Source organism: Sorex araneus, chromosome 2 (assembly GCF_027595985.1).
Source record: "Sorex araneus isolate mSorAra2 chromosome 2, mSorAra2.pri, whole genome shotgun sequence".
NCBI lineage: Eukaryota > Metazoa > Chordata > Mammalia > Eulipotyphla > Soricidae > Sorex > Sorex araneus.
The window spans coordinates 315051121-315076105 of NC_073303.1; the positions used below are offsets into that span (position 1 = coordinate 315051121).

The 24985-nt window shown below is 35.9% G+C and overlaps 1 protein-coding gene across 1 annotated transcript in view; it reads left to right on the forward strand.

Moving 5' to 3' along the window:
* The window catches only part of BCHE (butyrylcholinesterase), a 97154-nt gene extending 72635 nt beyond the window's left edge, over positions 1–24519 (forward strand). Inside the window, exons 3-4 of the mRNA XM_004616226.3 lie at positions 15264–15430; positions 23256–24519. Coding sequence (XP_004616283.1) covers positions 15264–15430; positions 23256–23380 — 292 coding nt within the window. The 3' untranslated portion in view covers positions 23381–24519. The remainder of the gene's footprint in view (positions 1–15263; positions 15431–23255) is intronic.
* The last annotated feature ends 466 nt before the right edge of the window (positions 24520–24985 follow it).

Consider the following 24985-nt stretch of genomic DNA (forward strand, 5'->3'; position numbering starts at 1 on the left):
CAAGTCTGCTGTAAATCTAAACAATGATCTTTTATAAGTAATTTACTTTGTTGATGTTGCTGTTCAGTATTCTGTCTTTATCTATGTTTTTCATTATTCTGATTAGGATGTTTCTTTAGGTATGTTTATTTTGATATCCTTTCTTTGCTGGTACCTCAGGACCGCCTGTATTTGGATGCATGCACTTCAGCTCAGGGAATGTCTCAGCAATGATGGCTTTGATAGTCGCATCTTTATTATGGTTTTCTTCCCACCCCTCTGGGATCCTTATGGTTTTTATGTTGCTCTCCTTGAATTCATCCCAATGTTCTCTTGTCACCTGCTGGTTTATTTTGAGACTCTTTTCCATCTTTTGCTGTTGTCTGAAGATTTTCTGCACCTTATCTTGTTGCTCACTGATACTGTCCTCAGCAGCTGTTGCAATATTGGTGAGGCCTTCTGGTGAGTTTTTCATTTCACCTACAGGTTTTTCAGACCTGTCATTTCGGATCTTAATTTATTTTGTATTTTCCTCATTTTTGCTCTCATATCCTCTTGCATTTTATCAGCAGTGTTTTTCATTATTTCTTTGAGCTCCTAATGCATCCTTATCAATTCCATTTAACTTCCTTCTCAGGTGGATAATAGAGTATCTTCACTCACTAAGGCTGTTGGGTTTCTGCATTTCTTTACTTTGTGATTTTGCATTTTGAAGTTAATTCCTGTATATTGTTGCGTGATCAGTAACATAAAGTTAGGATGTCTTTGTATGTTTATGGTATGTTTTGGAAAAGTGAAGAAATATATGACCATGAGCACCTTTGCATGTGGGGGGTGCTACCTGAAATGGGTAGTAAGAATGGTGTTTCTGAGTTCAAACCAGAGCCCCCAATGCAACATTTTGCCTGACCTGCCTGGCTTCTCTTTTCTTAGTTTTCTTGGAACTTAGCTGGACTAGACAGCACAATCTAGAAGGGATAGCTCTTGCCTCTTCACAGAAGACTTGCATCCTGCACTGAGTAATAAAAAAAAAAAGATGTTTCTAAGTTTTCTGCAGAGCCCTCAATACAGTACTTAGCATGGCCTTTCTTTCAGTAGTGGTACATGTACACAGACACACATATATTTGAAATCTTATTTATTTTAATATAATTTCTTTTTTTACCCTTACAAAGCTGCTCATAATTAGGTTTAAGTAATAAAGAGTTCCAACACCCATTTCTCCACCAGTGTACCTTTCCCAGCACCAGTGTCCTTGTTTGTCTCCCACCAATCCACCCTCCATCCCACCCCAGCCTGCCTCTATGGCAGGCACTTTTCTTCTTTCTTATGGTCATTGTAATTAGCAAGACTTATACAGAAAGTCTGTAATGTACACTCCTTTACCTTCTTTTAACATACAGTTCTTGTCCAGCATGATTATTTCCAACTATTATTGTCATACTGGTACCACTGGTACCTCCTCTACTTTACCCACCCTCTGCCCAACATACACTTGTAGATTTCATCCATTGACCACCCCTTCTAGCCCCTGTCTTCCTGGCCTTGGATATTAGTCATATATATGTATATATTAGTCATATATATGTATATGTGCATATGTAGATATGCATATATATGTATGTACATATATATTACAAATGAATGCAGTCATTCTAAATCTGTCCAGCTCCTTCTGATTCACTTCTCTCAGCATGGTACTCTTAATGTCCATCATGACTTCTATCTCCATTCCTATGTTCATTGCAACACTATTCATAATAGCCAGAATCTAGAAACAGCCTGAGTGACTAAGAAGAGACACATGGATAAAGAAACTATGGCACATCTACACAAAGGAATACTATGAAGCTGTTAGAAAAAGTGGTATAATTTTACCATCAACAAGAAGGATTCTTCCCAGGAATGCAAGGATGGTTTAACATTCTCAAGTCAATCAACATAATCCATCAAACTAATAAAAGATAAAACCATATGATCATATCAATATATGCAGAGAAAGCATTTGACAAGATCGACCACCAGTTTATGATGAAAACTCTCAGCAAAATGGGCATTGAAGGAACTTTCCTCAATATAGTCAAAGTCATCTACCACAAACCCATGACAATCATCATTTTATATGGGGAGGAAATAAAAGCCTTCCCTCTAAGATCGGGGACAAGATAAGGTTGCCCACTCTTACAACTCTTATTCAATATAGTACTGGAAGTTCTGGCCATAGCAGATAGGCAAGAAAAAGATATCAAGGGCATACAGATAAGAAAGGAAGAGGTCAAGTTATCACTGTTTGAGGACGATTCATAATACTATACTTAGAAAATCCTAAAGACTACAAAAAAAAACTCCTAGAAATAATAGATGTGTATAGTAATGTGGTAGTCTACAAAATCAACACCCAAAAGTCCATGGCTTTCCAATACACAAATAATGTAAGAGAAGAAAGAGACATTATATTTAAAAAATCCCATTCACAATAGTACCTCAGAAAATCAAGTTCCTCGAAATCAGCATAACTAAAGAGGTAAAGGACCTATACAAGGAAAATTACAAAACACTACTTCAAGAAATAAAAGAGGACACTAGGAAATGGAGACATATCCCTTGCTCATGGATAGGGAGGATTAATATTATCAAAATGGCAATACTCCCCAAAGCACTATACAAATTTAATGAAGTCCCTATCAGGATACCCATGACATTTTTCAAATAAATAGACAAAACACTCCTGAAATTTATATGGAACAATAAATCCCCACAAATAGCTAAAACAATCTTGGGAAAAAGAAGATGGGGGCCCATCACTTTCCCCAATTTTATACTATATTACAAAGCAGTAGTAGTTAAAACAGCATGGTATTAGGCTACAAACAGATACGCAGACCAATGGAACAGATTTGAATATTCTGTCACAGACTCTTAAAATAATTGATAAAGGAGCAAGAAATGTGAAGTGGAACAAGGAAAGCCCCTTCAACCTTCATCAAGTGGTGCCGGGAAAACTGGACAGCTACCTGCAAAAGAAAATGATGTCTGTCCTCTGTCTAATACCAGGCACAAAAGTCAGATCACAGTGGACTAAATACATCACTGTCAGGTCTGAATCCAAAAGATACATGGAGGAAAATGTAGGCAGAGCCCTCCATGACATTGAAGCTAAAAGCACCTTTAAGGATGAAACACCCCTGACCAACAAAGTGGAAACAAACATAAACAAGCAGGACTACATTTAACTAAGCTTCTGCACCTCAAAAAAAAGAAACTGACCAAAATATAGAAAGAGCCCATGGAATAGGAAAGAATATTTACCCAATGCCCATCTGATAAGGGGTTAATATCCAGGATATACCAGACACTAGTAGAACTGTAAAAGGAAAAAACCTTCAACCCCATAAAACAATGGGGGGGGAGAAATTAACAGAAGCTTCCTCAAAAAAAAAAATACAAAGGCCAAAAGGCGCATTAAAAAATGCTCTGCATCACTAATCGTCAGGGAGATGCAAATCAAAACAACATTGAGATATTATCACACCACAGAGACTGGCACACATTCAAAAGAACAAAAACAACTAGTGCTGGCGTGGATGTGGGGGACAAGAGACACTCTTTCACTGTTGGTGGAAATGCCCACTGGTCCAGTCCCTCTGGAAAGCAATATTGACATTCCTTCAAACACTAGAAATTGAGCTTCCATATGACTCCACAATACCAATTCTGGTCATATATCCTGAGGGTGCAAAAAAGCACAGTAGAAATGACATCTGTACCTGTAAGCTCTGTTAACAATAAGCAGATTCTGGAATCAACCCTAGTGTCTAAGATCACACAATTTATTAAAGAAACTTTGTACATCTATACAATGGAATACTATATAGCAGTAAGGAAAGATGAAATTATGAAATTTGTCTGTAAGTGGATGGTCATGGAGAGTATCATGCTGAGTGTAATGAGTTAGAAAGGGAGGGACAGACATAGAATGACTGCACTCATTTGTGTAATAAAAAATAACACAACATGAGACTGACACCGAAGGACAGTAGACACAAGGGCCAAGAATATTGCTAGATAATTGGAAGCCTGTCTCATGAGCTGGGGGAGAAAGCAGTTGGAATATAGGGGGGTATTACTAAGTCAATGATGGCTGGAGCAATCATTCAGGATGGGAGATATGTGCTGAAATTAGATTAAGGACTAAACATGATAGCCTCTCAGTATCTATATTGCAGACCATAATGCCCAAAAATAGAAGAGAAAATGGAGGAAATTATCTGCCATAGTGTCATGGGGAGGGTTGGAGGGAGGGCATTTGTTGTGGAGAATGTGCACTGGTGGAGGGATGGGTGTTCAATCATTGGATGACTGAAACTCAAATATGAAAGTTTTATAACTTCATCTCACGGTGATTCAATATAAAAAAGTGGTATCATTTTTTATAAAATAAAATAAATTCACCAACAAATTAGGTCTTGTGATTTATAATACTTTTAATTATAAGATTCATGCATACATTTTCTGTCCTCACAATATCCACAGGTTATCTATCTTCCTGCACCATTTTCAGTCCTCCCCCCCAACTGCTATGCCTCTACCCTTGGTGCATTTAAGCTTAGCTCTATATACCAGTTTTCATAATCTGTTGCCTGGCCAGTTTGTCCTGTCTCATCCATGCACAAAACTCAGTTCAAAGTACTCTTCTAAATTTTACCTGAATCTGCTTAGATAATTGTTGTGAAAATACAGTGAATTGGAGTGTAAAACTATTTTGCACAGACACCAATATATATATATATATATATAGATCTCATTAATGTTTGATAAAAAATGTTTTATTTGCATTACTCTGAAAAGAATCTCTAATTACCTTGGCCATAACCCTCAACAGTTGTTAATGAAGGAAGAAAAGCACAATACTTTGTCATTTTATTTAGAAAGACAAGTTGCAATTTTTAATCACCTGCAGTATAAACCCAATCCTTTTAAAAGTGATTATTCCTATTTAATATGTCTAATGGTTTACTTTCTTAAGCAATCTTCTGGTAAGTAAAACTGTTACCAGTTATATTTATATTAAATACTGACTGCTAGGCTCATAGAATGCATAAAACAGGCCAGCTCTGTGTTCTTGTGGAATTTTGTGGTATAATGAGTGAAATCATCAAATATAGGGACCTCCAGGATAGTGATATAAAGTTACTATAAAATCAAGAAGAATTATTTGATATGCACAAAAGACTCACTAAAGGAAAACTTTCAATGAGTAAGATTTTGTATAATTTTCTTTAGCGCTTTTGATTTCCCAAGTCTCCTCTAACTTTCATGTGTTCCCTTAAAATCCAGCTGTTTTGAGTTTTATATATGCTACTACAAAACAGTCTCCAGGAGTTTTTATTTGGCATTCCCTAGGCTTATTCCTGAAACTGTAGGCTTACTGCCAGGCTAGCAAGCTAAGGCAAACTTACAAAAAGAAAAGAAAATATAATTAATAAAAGTGGGAAGACTCGGAATAGATGCTAGTTTTTAAAAAAGACAGATTCTTTTCTTTTTGTGGGGATTGATTGGGGTTAGACCACTACTGACTGTGCCCAAAGCTTAGTCCTGCTGCTATACAAAGGTATTAATCCTGGTGATACTCAGAGCACCTACGTGATTCTGAGAATCAAATCAGGGTCTGCTATAGTCAGGACAAGCACCATACATCCCTATAATGCATCTTCAGTGCCAGCTAAATTTCTTATTCATAATTAATGCCACAGCAGAGCCTGGCAAGCTCCCCGTGGCATATTCAATATGGAAAAAACAATAACAATGATGGGTCTCATTCCTCTGACCCTGAAAGAGCCTTCAATGTGGCACCATTGGGAAGGATGAGTAAGGAGAGGCTGCTAAAATCTCAGGCTAGGAAAATGGAGACATTACTGAGACCGCTCGAGGAAATCAATGAACAACAGGACGACAGTGATACAGTACATTGATAATTAATGCAGTTTAATTATGCCATTTTAATAAAATGTTTGCTTGTGTCATGTTTAAGTGCAACTGCATTTTCTATAAACCACTGGGCTCTACTTCCTTTGAGATTTGTATGATTGTTTCACATGCAAATAGATGTTCTACAATCATGAGGCACAAAAATAGGAAGATATAGCACACTTCACATTTAGAAATTACTTCAAGTTTAAAAATTATTTAACATTTAGAAATTAGACATAATATCTCATTACATCTGACAAGCTAATAAAAAAGAAAGGATGGAGTAGGGTGAAATGTCCCTACATACAACCCCAAACATATGATCATCTAATCTTTGATAAGGGAGCAAGAAATGTGAATTGGAGCAAGGAAATCATAACAAATGGTGCTGGAATTACTGGACAACCACATGCAAAAGAATGGGCTTAGACCTCGACCTAACACCTTGCACAAAAGTCAGATCAAAATAAATTAAGGACCTCAACATCAAACCATAATCAATAAGGTACATTGAAGACAAGGTCGGCAAAACCCTCCATGATATTGAAGCTAAAGGTATCTTCAAAGATGACACGCAACTGACCAACCAAGTGGAAACAGAGATAAACAAATGGGACTATATTAAACTAAGAAGCTTCTGCACCGCAAAAGATACAGTGACCAGAATACACAAGAAACCCTACAGAATGGGAAAGGATCTTCACCCAATACCCATCTGATGAGGGGTTGATATCAAGGGTATATAAGGTAATGGTCAAACTCTACAAGAAGAAAACATCCAACACCATTAGAAAATGAAGCAAAGAAATGAACAGAAACTTTCTGAAGGAAGAAATATGAATGGCAAAAAGGCACATGAAAAAATGCTCTTCATCACTAATCATCATGGAGATGCAGATCAAAACAACTATGAGATATCTCACACCACAGATAATGGCACACATCCAAAAGAACAAAAGCAAGTGGTCTTGGCATGGATGTGGGGAGAAAGGTACCCTCCTATGCTGCTGGTGGGAATGCTAAGTGGTTCAGCCCTTTAGGAAATCAATATGGATGCTTCTCAAAAAATTAGGAATTGAGCTCCTATTTGACCCAGCAATACCAAATTGTATAGTCAAAATGACATCTGCACCTGTATGTTCATTGAAGCACTGTTTACAATAGCCAGAATCTGGAAAAAACCCGAGTTCCCGAGAACAGATGACTGGTTAAAGAAACTTTGGTACCATGGAATACTATGCAGCTGTTAGAAAAGATGAAGTCATGAACTTTGCATATAAGTGGATCAACATGGCAAGTATCATGCTAAATGAAATGAGTCAGAAAGAGAGAGACAGACATAGATTGCACTCATCTGTGGAATATGAAACAACAGAATGGAAGACTAACACCCAAGAATAGTAGAAATCAGTACCAGGAGGTTTGCTACATGGCTTGGAAGCCAGTCTCACATTCTGGGGGGAAAGGCAGCTTAGAAAGTGAAGAAAATACCAAGTAAAGTGTGATTGGAGTACCCACTCGGGATGGAAGATGCGTGCTGAAAGTAGACTACAGACTGAACACAAAGGCCACCAAATACTTCTACCACAACACCCAAAAGGAGAGAGAGGACAAAAGGGTGGGGTTGGGTGGGGGGGTTGGATGGGGGGTAGAGGGTATACTGGGATCATTGGTGGTGAAGAATGGGCACTGGTGAAGGGATGGATACTAGAGCATTTTATGACTGAAACACAAGCAGGAAAATATGTAAATATGTAACTACACTCACGGTGATTCACTAATAAATAAAAAATAATAAATTTAAATAATAAATAAATACTAAATGTAATGAATCATTGTGAACAACTTTATAAAAATAAAATTTTAAAAAAGTAAAAACAGATAATAACTTACTATAGTTAAAGGAAATTGAAATAACACATCATTACATAATGTCTCTTTCTTATCTTCATTATTTTTACCAAATACTAAAAATTAGTCAGATTTCTAGGTTAAAACAGAATACTCAAATGATCTTTTGATAGAACTTAAACCCTGTCTTAGACTGTTTGATCAATCATTATAAAAAATCAAATATTAGTTAGATTATAAATTGCCAAACTATATTGTACATATTTCTGGTGGCTGGAAGTCTAATATCAGGGAACAGCAAGTTTGTCTCTTAATACAATATAATTCATCTCTACCTGATTCATAGCTGGTGCTGTCTTTAGTGAAAGAGACGTACAATCTCTCTGGACCCTCTGGATGCTAAAATAGAATGTGTTCATGAATACACCTCCCAAAGACCCAAACCACTAAAACTATCTGAGCATTCAGACACAGCAATCTCTAATGAGAGAATAGGCTAAACGGCAGTTAAAGTAAATTCAAATATTTTGAAAAATAGAGACTGCATATTTTAATTGAATCATCAAGGAAAATTTATGTGAAGAGATATTAGGGTAAACATTTGGCAAAATGAAGATCTAGCTGGTATTTGACACTATATTCTAAGGAATAAGTATTGAAATACATATATTTTTATAATATTTTTGTATTAAAATTTATCTATTGAGTCATATCTTAATGCTCCTGGGGAACAGTACATTTAGAATTTAAGATTCACTTAATAGTGATTTCCCAGTAAAATGAAGATTGGCCTGTGAATTTCAACTGCTTTCTTATCATTTCTATTTGGATCTCAAAATTAACATGTGAAAAGTAAAATTCTTCATATTTTCAATGAAACACATGATTTAAAAGTGTTTCTTGGGGCTGGAGTGATAGCACAGCGGGTAGGGCATTTGCCTTGCATGAGGCCAATCCAAATTCGAATCCCAGCATCCCATAGGGTCCCTCGAGCACCGCCAGGACTAATTTCAGAGTGCAGAGCCAAAGTAACCCCTGAGCATCCATGGGTGTGACTCAAAAAGCAAAAAACTAAAAACAAAACAAAACAGTTTCTCTTCTTTTCTTTTTTCATTTTTATTGAATCACCACAAGATACAGAATTACAAAACTGATCATGATTGGGTTAAAAATGTTTTTATATTTCAGCAGTTGCGAATCCATGCCTCCTTCTGGTCAATTGTGCAAAGCTGGTCTAACTACAAGGGAGTGGTATATCTGACAGTATCTCTTATCTTCTAGTACAACTCTTGTTATACCTGTGACTCAGTTTCCCAAAGACCACCAAGGAGCCAACTCTAATGCAAGCACAAACAGGTCTTTAATGACTAGCTCAAGCTAGGGCCCCTGACAGGCTGACCAACACATCGGCTTCCTCGGAGCAAGCAGCTGTGAGCCAGAAAGGCACTAGGGTATTTATCTTCCAGAATTACGTAACAGGGCCTCTCTGTTGGCACTGCTCTAGGGGACTTTCCACTACTTGTTACTTAATGATTGGCTAAGGGTCTGGGTTACATAATAGGCACTTTCACCCTTGCTGCTGATTGGTCGCTCCAGCTGACTTCACCTTTGCCACATCGTTTCTGGGAAATCCTAACTTAAATTCAGAAAACTGAAACCTAGATCTCGCTCTGTCTAGTTCCTTACTGAATCTGTCATGGCGCTGCCTTTGCTCCTCTTTCACTCTGATTCAAGAAAGCATCAATGCCTACCTAAGTAATTCTAGCACTCTAATTGAGTACCCTGTATCTGATCTTGTATTATTTCTAGTCCGGACCTGAAATTACAGCCAATAATATTTAAATAAAGTGGCATCTCATCCTTTGTGTAGATAAACAGATTATTTTTTTTCTCACTAAGAGTAACCTTACAAGGTCAATAAACATCACTCTTTTGACCTAACTTTCTACACTATCTCTCATGTAGCTTCATTCTAACCACAAAATCCCACATTATTTTAAAGGAAAATTGCAGGCACATTTATATCTCATTACCTTTGTTTTATATTCCCTTAGTGAAACTTTTTCACTCTGCTCACTCCCCAACTGCATCTCTCACTTCTCTCTTCCCTCATTATGACATAAGTGTTCCTTTCCTATCAAATTCTGCAGTTCCCCTTTAAAAAAATCAGCAAAACCCAAGATTAAAAATGTAGTGTTACAGGACTTTTAAACTGCCAATCAGTCTAAGATTTCTGATATTATTTGCCTGTTAAAAGTCCCCAGGGTCATTATCACTTTAGATAAGATAAAATACTCCAGGTCCCTATGGAGTCCTTTGACTTGCTAGAAAAACTCAAATTACTCAGTTAAGTGCTACGATTTAAATTATATTTTTATTGTAATGAAATGATTTGTATTATTCTCAATCAATGGAAGGCTAGAATATAGGAGTGAGAAGGTTCCTAGTGCTGGCTTCTGCATTGGTAGAGATCCAATATTTACTTGTTATTAGTTATGGCCATGTGTTTAAAGAGTAGGGCGAATCAGACTAATTTGAATTATATATTTTAATTGAAACATTATTATACAGGCAAAATAAATGAAATAATTTTACATCTGCTGAATCCTATTATCAGTCCCTTCTCTTCTAGAGTTGAGGCTGGTACCCCCTGGTTCAAAGTTTTAATCATACAATTACCCACAAGTAATCTTTCTACAAATCTTTCTATAAGTGTACCAATTACTGTGTTGATATTCAAAGTATAAGCCAACTGCCATAGTGAGGCACAAATCAACTTCTTAGCACACTCAGATATGGTGAAAAAATCAAAGGTTTAAAAGTTCCCTCATAAGAACTATAGAAAAAATCCAGTCATGGTATTCAACACACACTTTTCATCTCTGCCTCTCACAGAAATTATCCCTACTGTCAATCTATTATCTTTATATATTATTTACATTGTTTCACTTATTTATCTTATTTATTGACTAACTTACTCATATGAAAAATAAAAGAGGCAGAAATTTTTATTTTGTCATATCTCCCAGTAAGCTGGAACGATAGCACAGCAGGTAGGGCATTTGCCTTGCACGCAGCCAACCCAGGTTCGATTCCTCTGTCCCTCTCAGAGAGCCCAGCAAGCTACTGAGAATATCTCGCCAGCATGGCAGAGCCTGGCAAGCTACCTGTGGCATACTCAATATGCCAAAAACAGTAACAACAAGTCTCACAATGGAGACATTACTACTGCCTGCTTGAGCAAACCAATGAGCAATGGGATGACAGTGACAATGATACAGTGATATCTCCCAGCACTCAAAGAAGCATAATGTGATTTGTACTAATTAAGTCCTAATTGAATTAATAAAATATTTTTCTCTAAATTCATATTCTCTTAAAACCGTGATGCATTTTAAATTAAAATACAATTTTATTTTAGTGTAACATATCAATATTTATAAATATTTACACACATAAAATTATCTAACATAAACTATCTTCTGAGCCTTCATATGAGTGAAAGGTTTCTGGTGGCGAGTCAAAAGCTATGAATCTGGTCTTTATTTTATTTGCTTTGTAAACAACCTGACATATAATCACTTCAAGATAATTATGTAATGAGGAATCATAGGTAACAGACGGAAATCCCCTAGTTGTGATACCAAGTATCCCATTTAGGATGCCCCTCCAAAATATGTTTACTCATTGGGGCCAGTGCTCTAGTAGGGCAGCTAGAGACTTTCCTTATAAGCATCCAAATTAGGTTCAGTTGGCACCCATAGGATTCCCCTAAGATATAAGGAGTAATCCCAAAACAAAATAAACAAAAAGACTTACTTAATCTACATAAGAAAAAAGTTAAATTAGAACATTTTTGCACATCAAAAGCAAAATATTCTTTTACAGTAAAAATTGAGCATATGTTTCCCTGCTCAATAGAATTTTGGGGGAATTATCAAAGAAATATTTAATTGAGTAAGATAATATGCTTTTTGAAAATATTGAAGTAAAGATATTTAAATTATTTTATATTTTTAGATTTCATTTTACATTATGTTTCAGAATTGTTTATCTGGGAAATATATTGAATAAAATGTTTAATTGATACAGATAGATTATAACATATAATTCTATTTTAAGATAAAAAGTTTTCAAATTATATGGTGAAATGTTAGATCTCTTTGATAGCTATTTAAATTACTCTTTGAAAACTATATCTGAATCCATGGAATAAAGAACTCTATTATCTCTGAATTGCAATGTGTTAAAATGTCATGAATTATTTCGTAGGGTAGTTTGTTAAATGAACACTCACAGTGTCTTTAAAGTTTCACTCTTGAACTCAAGTACAAGTCAGCTCTGGTTGTCACCATTACAGAAGCCAGAAATGAATGAGCAGCTACAATGGTGCCATAAGCTAGTTAGAGTGGAATTAGAAGGAAAGCGGGCAATTTAGGAACATAAGAATTACTGTTCTGAATCAGACCAATGTTTTTCCTGGTTTAAGTTATAGCCTCTAACAGCTGTACTCATTAGTTTTGAAAGCTTTTTTTTTAAAAAAAAGGAAAAATGCATCATAATTCACCTAGCAGGTGTGTCATCTGTGATCTGAAGAAATTTTTTATGACCTCTGAGATAATACCTTAAAGCAGGAAGTTTCGATTATATTCTGATATTGGTTTAGCTTGAGTAGCTCTGATTATTAATAATTCTTGTCAAATCATCTAGTTTCTACATAAAACCAACTAGTACATCAAGAACTTATTTATGTCTAAAGTTCCCAAATTCATGTTTGAATATATCTGCTTCTATGACAAAATATGAATATGTATTGCTTATTTGATACAAGTCCTTGATGACAAAATTTGCCTCTAGTTAGTCACACTGGAAGAATGCTTCTCTTTGAAAATCACTCGGCTCAGAGACTTTTGGGGAAAAACATTTTATGTTCTCTACACTACTCGTAGTTCTCTAATAATTAAATGTATATAAGATTGGACTTTTTTAAAAATCTAAGCTTGCTAACTTGTTATTCATTATAATATAAATTTTGTTTACTTTCTTTAACTTTCTCAACTTCTCTAATTTGGATCTCATATTATTTAACTTCTTCAGCTAGAATCTCACTTCTTACATACTTTTCTTTTTTGCAAACATGTGATTGCTTCCTCTTCTGGCAATTTGTGTGCCTTTATATATACCTGATTTTGTCAATTCTTTGTTTTCTAGAATGTCCTTTTAAAAAATGTCTTGAGAGTTATTGTTTGTATTTATTTTTTTGGGGGAGGGTCACACCTGGCTATGCACAAGTGTGCATAGTCAGGGGTTACTCCTGACTCTGCACTCAGGAATTACTCCTGGCAGTGCTTCGGGGACTACATGGGATGCTGGGAATCAAACTCAGTCGACCTCGAGCAAGGCAGATGCCCTACCCACTGTGCTATTGCTCCAGCCTCTTGTTTTTATTTCTTAAGACTGTGGTACTGTCTGATTAATTATAAAATCATAAAAATAAAATGAACCCACAAAATTGATGTTGAATTACATGGAACTACTTTAGAAATATTTGTTCTTTGAAATTCTGTTATTGTGGTCTGAGTAATAATGTATTGTTGATTGCTACAGAGATGCAAATGAACCTCAATATATAATTTTTAAAATAAACAAGGGTTATTGATTTAGAAAAATCACATTGCATGCAGAAGTGTTAGGGTCTCAGCGGCTAGCCTGAGATTTTGACCAAATCCCTTGCCTCTGGAAGCAAGAGCCAGCACTGCTTACAAAGGCCCAGGGACTTGTTCCAGCACTCCCCACACACAGGCACTCTGGTTGAGGGTGAGGTGCATGACTGTGACCACCTACCCATACTGATAGTCCGGCACTACGGGCAGAATACATAAATCATTAGCTGGCATCTGTACCGAGCCCGAGGAGATGAACGTGCTGTGAGAATCCCACCCTGATTGTATGCAGGAATACCTCTGTGTAAAGGCCAACAGACCGAGAACTGCTTGACCACCAGACTCCCTATCTCTGGATTTTTTTCTCCGTTGGCAGCGGCAGGAATCCCGCAGTGTGCAGAGGGCCAGGGCAGAGGCTTCTCCCCCACCCACACCCTCCTCTTTAGGGAGTAAGCCCAGCGACTTCAGGGGATCATACTCCAGTTTGCCAGGTCCCCGACACAGAAGACCCGAAACTGCCAGGAGGGATTCCTAAGTACAGAGCCAGCAGTAATCCCTGCAAACTGTCAAACAAAACAGAATCACAGAGTGAAATGTAGCAAAGATCGGTATGATAAAGAATGTGAAAATTCTGAATGAGCCTATTTTCATAGTGTTGGTTAACCAAATGGATGCTAGCTAGAAGTAATAGCTGGGGTAAATGTAAGGAAAAGACATCACTGTCACTGTCACTGTCATCCCGTTGCTCATCGGCTTGTTCCAACGGGCACCAGTAATGTCTCTCATTGTGAGACTTGTTGTTACTGTTTTTGGCATATCAAATACGCCACAGGTAGCTTGCTAGGCTCTGCCCCGCGGGCAGATACTCTCAGTAGTTTGCCGGGCTCTCTGAAAGGGGCGGAGGAATCGAACACGGGTCAGCCACGTGCAAGGCGAACGCCATTCCCGCTGTGCAATCACTCCAGCCCATAGGAAAAGACATCGGTAAAGCAAATCTAAAGAACTGTCAGTAATTCTTGTTAATCCAAAAGAATCTCTAAAAATAAGAATGAATATGAGTTACACATTAATGTGATCCCAGTGGGGAACTTTGGAAAAAGGAAAGAATTTTTCGACAATGGATCGTGTGTGTGTGTGTGTGTGTGTGTGTGTGTGTGTGTGTGTGTTCAGGAGTCACTCCTAGACTGGTGCCCGGGAAACCAAATGCAATGATGGGAATCAAAGTTGGTAGTGGGTAAGGCAAGCACCTTAACCCTGTACTAAGAATTTACTAAGGATGTACTAAGAAAGTAAGTACAAAGAATTTCTTTGGAATCAACAATAAATTTTCATGATGAAACATTAATTTAAAAGTGAGACAAAATTTCTAGAAGAACACTATGTATTTGATCCTAAACTCAGGCAATATTGGTAAGAACAAAAATATTAAATACATGCAACGAATATTGAATAAATAAGTATTAATTTTCACTGTGAATAGACTAGGCCTGGAATAAGAGAGAAGATATAAGTCTCTATTCAGGTTTAAGTGTGAATAGAACATTATTAAAAGACTAGATAAGTTTTCAAAAAGAAATGCACTTGGAAATTTTCTTAAATATCAACTCTTTTCATTTTAGCTACATAGTTCTTCACTGAAATGAAAAATTTATTTAATGTGGATAAATTCTTACATCATCAAAACGAATTCAAAATTTCTCTGGTTTTTAGAAGTTATTGTAAGTATTTTTAGAAAAATCAATATTCTGCATAATCTAGCAAAGCAAATATAACTATACTGTGTCTCTTTAATCTCCTTAGAAATCCTGATGGGATCCAGAACAGTAGTACAAGATGGCCTGTCTTTAAAAGCACTGACCAAAAATATTTAACTTTAAGTAAAGAGTCACCAAGAGTAAACACAAAACTACGTGCTCAACAATGTCGATTTTGGAAATTGTTTTTCCCCAAAGTATTGGAAATGACAGGTATGTGTGTATACTTTATTTTGATAATCAACTGATTGTTTTGTTAAAAGTAGGGAAGGGTAGACTATTCCAGGCATAACTAATTAGACTAAAAGTTAAGTAGTAGGAAGACTCCTTCTGATTATTCTGGTATTTAAAAATTTTACAATAAGAAAAATTGAAGAGTTAGGAGAGATTGTACAGTAGGTAGGCCCCTTGGTTTGCATACAGACAACTTGGGTTCAAACTATTGTACCCCAAATGGTCCCAAGTGCATTTCCGGGAATAATACTTGAGTATAAAGGCAGGAGTAAGTCCAGGGCACTGCCAGGTGTGGTCAAATATTTAAAAAATAATATTTTTTCATCAGCATGAATGTTCACATCTCCTATGAGAAACAAAATTACATATAAATGAAATTTAATGCTAGGTTTTAACAGCCCAGCTAGTTAGTAACCCCTGAAGCTTTCAGGTTTATTTTCTGTATTTTTCTTATGAACATAATTGACTTTCCATAAGACACATTGCAATCAAGTTACCTTAGACTTAACCATTCTGTTTATTGTACTTATATAATTTTTCACATTGTTGTGTATAATAATATAGTAGATGTTTCTAGTTCCTTTTGTAGAGCGTTCACATATTCATTTCAGGCAAACATACATAACTTAGTACTATATTTGATTGTTTATTATGCCTTTTTATCGTCAAGCATTTCTCACAAAAATTGTAATTATGCACTCCATCTGTTTGGGAGATGCTTCTGATATACAGGGGTCTATGTGCTCATCCAATGTTCTGTGACATAATGTATAATATATATCCAGAAAGGGGCTTCTGCCTCCCCTGGCAGAGCTAGAGGACTGCCCTTGTTTCCTCGAGGGATGAACAACAGTGAGGTAACATGTTTAATCTGCTGAAAAGTTACGATTTAACACAGAACAAATGACATATCCTTAAACTTTACTTAAATATTTTTAAAGAGATGTCATACTTGGAGGAAAATGAGAGGGATGTAGAGGACTTTAAAATTATTAATTTATTTAAAGTCAAACTGAGTGGTCCTGGTTCAAGAACATGTAGTCATTCCAATTAGTTTGTTGATGAAGCACTGTAGCACCGTCACACTGTCAATCCTGTTGTTCATCGATTTGCTTGAGCGGGCACCAGTAATGTCTCCATTGTGAGACTTGTTACTGTTTTTGCATATTGACTACGCCACAGGTAGCTTGCCAGGCTCTGCCATGCATGCAGGATATTCTCGGTAGCTTGCTGGCCTCTCCAAGAGAGATGGAGGAATCTAACCCGGGTCGGCCAAATGAAAGGCAAATGCTCTACCCATTGTGCTATCGCTACAGTCCTTGTTGATAAAAGGAAATTTAAATGTAAGAACTTTTAAAGATATATTTCAAAATTCTTACATTTGAAAACTTAACTTCTGCAGTATTGAATAAACAATCTCCCAAATCTTTGTCTAGCTTCTACTCCTGCCTGAAGTGCTAAACAATCTTCTAGTTTCTTTGGAAATAACATAACTTGCTCTGGCTTATTATCATTCTCTGAGGGAGTTTTGTATGTTTTAAAGCATGCTTTTAACTTTATTATTTTCTTTCATATAGATCTCCAAATTATATAAAATATTTATAAATTTTACTGGAAAGTACGTATGAAAATTATTAATCAATAGTGTGTTGACAATAATGCACTTAAATTTAAACAACCAAGTTTAAAAATTGTGTTTTATAATTTCTGAATAGATAATTTGGAGTGATGAAAAATTTAAGAGCACAAGTTATCATACCTTATGTTTTACAAATTGTAATGCATCAAAAAGAGTGGAGAGAGCGCCATTCCTCCTCCCCGTGTTAGATATAAGAGTAACCTCACGAGAGAGGCGACGAAGTCAACACCTGTTCTCCGGCCACTGCGTCTGCTTGGGCATCATATTCTCCTGAAAGCCATTTTATGTCTATTATAAAATGAATAAGAAATATAAAGCATGAATAGATAATTTACTACTTAAAATCAGATTTTAAAAAGTCAATTAAAATTAAAGAAGTTGAATTATTTAAAAATTTCCCCATATTTGATGGAATTGATTAATATTTGAGTTTTGAAGTTAGCATCTTCCTTTTGAAAAATTATTTCCTTGTAATTACTTACGATCATGCAGAATTTTTTATCCCAGTTACTAATGCTGTTTATAATTAAAGGATATTGATGAATATTACTATATAATTATATTTATGGCCAGTTGGTCATTACTGAACATGTGGAGAAACAGTGTCAAGCAGGTAAATTTTCATGTATCCTCTGAAATCATAAAAATGATATATTAAGTCCATAAATATAAGTATTTCCATAAAAATCTTATATGTGCTTATGTTTATGATCTAGGACACCCATTTTGCTTGAGTTTTAGTGGGTTTTATTGGAATACTTATAAGTATATTTTAAGAAATTATTTTGTTAACTATAGAGTAAAAAAAGTACTAAAATTGCCTTTTATAATCAACTTTTAAAAATATTGAATTTTGCTAATAAAATATAATCCTATAACAATTTTGTTATGTTGCAGCACATTTAAATTGTGTGACTACATCTATAATGCTTCTGACATTGAAAATTACATAAACTAGCTGTATGTGACTATAATTATTAGGGATATTAAAAAGTAACTTGAAATGAAAGAGAAAATGTGAAATTAGAAGAGGAAAACGATTACTAATTTGGGCCTTGATTTATATCATCAGTGCATTCAAATATTTATTAACTTTTAATATGGTTTATTCAATTCTGAATTTTGTTAGAAAATAATTGTTTCAATTTTGATTTTATCAGACAATTTTCAATAATTTTAGAAAAAACATATTCATGTTTACAGAATTTTTCTACACTAGAATGCACTTAGAGAATTTTTTTTTCTGCTTTTTGGGTCACACCCGGAGTTTCACAAGGGTTACTTCTGGTTCATGCACTCAAGAATTACTCCTGGCGGTGCTTGGGGGACCACACAGAATGCTGGGAATCGAACCCGGGTCAGCTGAATGCAAGGCAAATGCCCTACCCAATGTACTATAACGCCAGCCCTAGAAATAAATTTTTATGTAAATAATGATTTTGGTAAAATTGCATGTATTAGTATAGAAAATCGTGTCTAGGATCATTAATGCAAATACTAAAATACACAGATGGCCTAAATTTTAAATTTTAAAATATTTTTTATGTAAAAAATATTGCTCTTTCTTTCTTGGCAGTAGATTTTGTATGTAAGCAATATTTCAATCTGTCAGAGAGCATGAATAGTTTATCTATACATTTAGTCTTTTTTCAACATACATAATTTTTGGCTTACTAAGATTATTCCTTATCATTGAAGATAATGTATTATAAAGCTAGTTTTGCTTAAAAGACGTATTTTGTATAAATTCTCAAATATCTTTCCAATGTCAAACCATCACACAAATGCAAGCTCCCTGCTCAATATATACTTAAAACCTAAGTATATATTGAGCAGGGAGCTTGCATTTCACATAGCATATCCTGGTATGATCCCTGGCACCACACATAGTCCCATGAACACCACTAGGAGTGATCTCTGAGCATAGAGACAGGAGTAAGCCCTGATCAATACCTGTATGACCCCCAAACAATACAGTTCAACTAAGTAAACCTTAAATTACAGGTATTATTTTTATGACTGTGCAAACATTTTAATTTTATATATTATAAAAATTAGTCACTGAATATGCTCTGCTGTTAATAGTATAAATTAAAAATGGACCCTTTCTCAAATATAAGTATGTCACATATATCATATATAATGTAAAATAACACTATCCTCTACAAATTAATATATTACATATCTAAAATTAATTTTGAACAGTACAAATGGAGTGTTATATTGCAAATTGTCAGCATATAACTTATGTACTTGGAATAAGTTCATATTTTGCTCTTAAACACTATTTCAAAATCGTAAAGTATTCATTTAATTAAAGTACCAATCAATTACAGTTATAGATTTAAATACTTTAAACCACTTTGTCCTTATTGTATGCCCTTATATTAGGAATATAAATATATGTTTTGAAAGGTGATGATTTAAGATTTTCTACTGTTACACAATTTTAGTTTTAATGTCACTTGTATCACTTGTCATCCCTTTGCACATCAATTCACTCAAGCGGGCTCAAGTAATGTTTCCATTCATCCCTATCGTGGGCTAGTGTAGCCCAATGGCATCTGCTTGCTCCAGAACATGAATAACCTCAAACCGTTAGTGCAGGGTCATGACGAAGAAGTCTGTCCAACTCGTAGATGGGCAGCCATGTGTTCTTTTGATGTCCTGTGTAATCTAATAGGTAATAGCTCTATTCCAGCGGTTGTCTCCAAATTGCATTATGTGTCCGGCCCATCTGATTTCTGACGCCTTGACAAACAAGACAACGTCCTGATTCTCTATCTTTGATGGAGGTCAGAATTTCAGATTCCTTCTCTTACTTGACTGAAATGTGATAGTCTAAGTATAGCTCTCTCAATTCCTCTTTGGAAGACCCCAGTAGCGTTCTAATCCTGTTTATGTAGGGCCCAGGTCTCTGAGGCGTATGCTAGTGCAGGAAGAACAATGAGGTCAAAAAGATGTGCCCAGAGCCAGAGGTTTTTTTATGCTCTTAACTTCTTCGATGCTCTTGAAGGTGTTCCATGTCGTTGTCTTCCTCCTACATAGCTCAAGGGCCAGGTTGTTTGTTATGTTGAGTTCTCGACCTAGGTACACATAACTGCTGCATTCAGAGATGTTCATTATATTAAGAGCAAATGGAACATCAGGAATTAAGTCCGTTTCTCATGAACATTGTCTTTGGGAGATTCAGCTGTAGTCCGATCTTTCCACACTCACAGTTGAATTCAGCCAACAACATCTGTGCCGTTTGGCTGATATTTGGTATGATTAGAATAATGTCATCAGCAAAGCGGAGGTGGTGTGGTTGCCGACTCTCTGTCTTCACTCCCATTCCTTCCCATTCCAGTCATCGCATGACATTCTCAAGGGTGGCACTGAAGAGTCTCGGTGAAATAGTGTCGCCCTGCCAAACTCCTCTTTTTATATTGATGATCACTTCTTCGTAGAATGGTGAGATCCTGGTGGCGAATCCATAATACAGGTCATGGAGGATCCTGATGTACTGCGTTTGAATGTCCCATTTGGCTAGGGCTTCGATGACCGCTTCAGGCTCAACAGAATCAAAGGCCTTCTTTAAATCCCTGATTTTAGACAGAGAAGCATCTTGAACTCTTGCAAAACTTCAATGAGCTTGGTCACCGTGTGGATATGGTCACTCATGCTGAATCCTTTTTGAAACCCAGCTTGCTCGCATGGTTGTCATTCATCTTGTATCCTGCCAATCCTATTCAGGATGACTCGAGTGAATAATTTGTAGATGACTGACAACAGGCAGATTGAGCGATAGTTGCTGATGTCATGGATGTCTCCCTTCTTGTACAACAGAGCAGTCCTGCTTGTTTTCCATTGGGACAGAACCTTGCCTTCAGACGGGTAGTGTGCGAAGAGCCAACCAAGCATATTGACAAGTACTGGTGACAGATTCTTCAAATGTTCGGGTCTGATCTTGTCTGGACCGGATGCTGTATGCTTCTTTACTGATGAAATGATGTCAGATTTTGGAAGGGAGAATGCTGGGAATGACATATCCATCCTGTGGAATATGGTATGTGGGCAGGTGGACGTGGCTATCAGAGATCCAAGTAGAAGTCATGGATAACTTTTTCCATTGCCCTTCTGGAAGATGTGATAGATCCATCAGGTCATCAGAGGACAGTCATCTTGGTTTTATAGTTGGCAAAGGACAGGGAGGTGTTTTTTCCCATCTTCTATCATATCGGCCAACACTGTTGCTCTTCTCTCTTTGAGGTCTTCTTTATTGCTTCTCTGCACAGGTTTGCGAGCTTGGATGTTAGCTTGTGATTGCTTGAGGCTCATGTGAAACCACATTAGTGAATGAGCTTGAGAGTTTTTGAAGACAGGTATCTTCTTGTGGCTTTCTCTCTCTCTGTGTTCCTTGCACAATCACAGCAGTGCTGAACTAGTTGATAGTATTCCTCATCAATGTTGTCAATTATGGAATCTTCCCATATTGCTGCAATAGTACCAAAGAGCTCCCAGTTGATGTTCATTCCAAAGAACTCCCAGATGAGTTCTCATCTTAAACTTTGCAGCCCTTTCTTCCCACTCCATGAAGTAGAATTCCTCATGAAGGAGACGGTGGTCTGATCCTCTTTGGAATTTTGGGACAGCAGCAACATTGGTTAAGCAAAACCATCGATTGAATATGATGTGTTCAATTTTGTTGTTGAACTGTCCACCAGAAGATTCCCATGTCCAACATTTAGATTCGGCCTTCTGAAACTGCGAGTTATCATGGATGGTCTTGGCCAACATGATGAACTTAAAGAGTCTCTCACACTGTTTGTTCCATTCTAGGCCGTGGGTCTTGATGTTGGAGTTCTTCAGGTGACATTCTCGGTGCTATCTTGTTGTTAAAATTACTGGCAATGACCTTGTACAAGGTATGGTCTTCTTTATAGAGCTTTTCTACCTCCATGTAGAACTTCTCGATTTCTTTTACATCGTAGTTGGATGTTTGTGCACACACGAACAAGATAGAAACTGCTGGCAATGAGCCAAATCTATTCAAACATAAGTGTCCAATTTGGGTTGTTAGGCATTCAAACGAATCAATTCTCATGCCCAAGTTCATGTTGATGAGGACACCGACACCATGACACCACTGTCACATGTTCAAAGGAACAGTTCTTCTCCAGAGTCGAAAACAACATGATGTGATCAATGCCTTCTCATCTCGGTCAATCCAATGACGTCATACTTAATCTTCTGCACTTACACCATCAGGTCATTGATGGATGCTTCCCATGGCAGCATATGTGCATTAAAAGTGAAGACAGTCATTTTAGTAGATAAGTGAGGAGGGTGCCAGCTATTGTAGATAAGTTAGGAGTATGAAGTGGGCCACCTCCCTACATGCCATCTGCATTGACAGAGCTGTGGTGTATTCAATATGCCAAAAATGTAACAAAAATGGGACATATTCTCCTGACCCTGGAAAACCCACCAATATGGCAGCATTGAGAAGGATGAGTAAGGAGGAGAGACTGCTAAAATCTCAGGGCCAAACTAGGCTGCCCAAACGAAGAAGTTTTAATAAAACATACTTTTATCTGATTCAATATGTGAAGATTTTTGTATTACATAGATGTTTTGTGGTTCATTGCCTTGCATTGTTTTTGATATGTAAACTCTTCTCTGTTGACAAATTTGTACAAAACAACTTTTAATTGATAAACATTATTTTGCGTTAAATAATGTAACATCTATATAGAAAGATAATCACAGTGTTTTTGTGTCTTACTGAGTTTTTTCAAGTAGATATTTTCATCATTAGCAATATTCAGCTATTATATAAGTTAGATTCATTAAATGAGATTTTAGCTATGAGTAGGTGGTCAAAAAAGCAAAGTAGCATTTATATTTAATGTTATAATAATTTGAAAATAAAATGCATGCACTTAATTTTGATTTTTCTCTTTTCATATTATACTAAGTATTCACTTAAATATTTACATTTTCATATAATGCCTGAAAAATGTATTAAATATCTTCAGAAAGCAAAATTAACTGATAAAAAGTATAATTAAAAAATTGGTGACAGTGATATTGAGGAAAATGACATCTGTAAACAAAGTAATTTTTCAATTTATATGAACAGGTTACAATTTAGATTAATTAAATGTGTTCCATGTTTTATAGGAAACATTGATCAAGCAGAACGAGAGTGGAAAGCAGGATTCCATCGTTGGAACAATTACATGGTGGATTGGGAAAATCAATTTAAAGATTACACTAGTAAAAAGGAAATATGTGAAGCTCTCTAACAGTCTTGTCTTTATAGACTTTTTAGTTTTCTATAGATCAAGGTAAAATATCAGCAGCTGTCTTATATAGCTAAAACAAAAATGCCAGAAGGATAATATTGCTTCCTCTCATCTTTCACTTAATGTTGTACCTGGCACTTCAAAACTGAATAGCTAGAACAGGTTTAAGTTTTACAATAAAAATTTTGTCAATAATTGTATGCACATTAAATAATTTGCATCTTTGAACTCTCTTCAATGGATTATTTTAAGATTTTTATTCCCACTAAATATATCTGTATTTATTATTTGTTGCACTTGTAATTTTTATTACCAAGTATAAATGGTATCTTTAAAATAAAGCTAATTAATTCTGCAAATATGGAATACTAAAATTTACAAGTTTAATTTATTAATATTGTCAATATCTAATACCAAAGCAAAAATAAGTTAATAATTGGGTTTTGTATAAAGAAAAGAGAAAATTTTAAAGGCAGGGTACTTATAACAGATTTATGTTACAATTTTTTTCTGTTGAAACAGCATTGCCTTACAGCTTAAAACGTTTACATATTTTACAGTTTCAAGGTGCAATCTCCACTGTTCATGTCATTAAAGTGCAAGTATCAAGGCTGGAGCAATAGCACTGCGGGAGGGCATTTGCCTTGCACATGGCCAACCCGGGTTTGATTTCCAGCATCCTATATGGTCCTCTGGGCACCGCCAGCAGTAATTCTTTAGTGCAAACCAAGGAGTAACCCCTGTGCATCGCCGGGTGTGACCCAAAAGCCAAATAAATAAATAAATAATTCAATAAAGTGCAAGTATCCCTCCACACACACCATTAGATCGTTTTAAGCTTTTCTATTCCTCATTCAAATTTTGAAGAGCCTAAGGGTTTATTTTCATTGATATTGTGTCTGCATGTTTTGTTTCTTTATGAACCAATTAATAAGTAAAGTCGTCCAGTTGTCTTTCTCCTTCTGACTTCTGTTGCTTAACATGAATTCCTCCAGCTAACCTACGCTCTAACAAAAGGTGTTATTTCTCCTTTTCTTGTAGCCAAATAATATTCTTATCTACACATCTGTTACGGGCACTTGGATTATTTCAAGATGATGTTATTGAAATAGCACTGCAATAAAGACATTGTGCATGGATTGTTTTGAGTGTCTTTTTTTTTTTGAGATACATACCTGTGGATAAAATTGCTGAATCATATGGTAGTTCTGTTTTGAATTGTTGAAAGAATTTCCACACTATTTTCCACAAAGGATGAATTAATTTTTATTCCTTTAGCATGTGAAAAGGCTAGTTTTTCTCCACACTGTCAACAATTCTTCCTGTTATTTTTGGAAATATGCCTGCCTTCAGGTCTGAGGAGACAGCTTCTTGTGGTTTTGGTTTCTTGTAGTTTTCCTTATAATAAGTGATAATGAACAAATTTTCATGTACCTGCATTCCTTTGTAACACTCACTACTGAGCTCTTCTCTACGTTCTTGATGGACTTGTTTTATTGTCCTGTTTTGTAAGCTCTTATAAATCCTGGATATTAATCCTCTGTTAGGTAAATTATGTGCAAATATTTTTTCACATTTAGTTGGATGTCTTTTTGTTTTAATCAT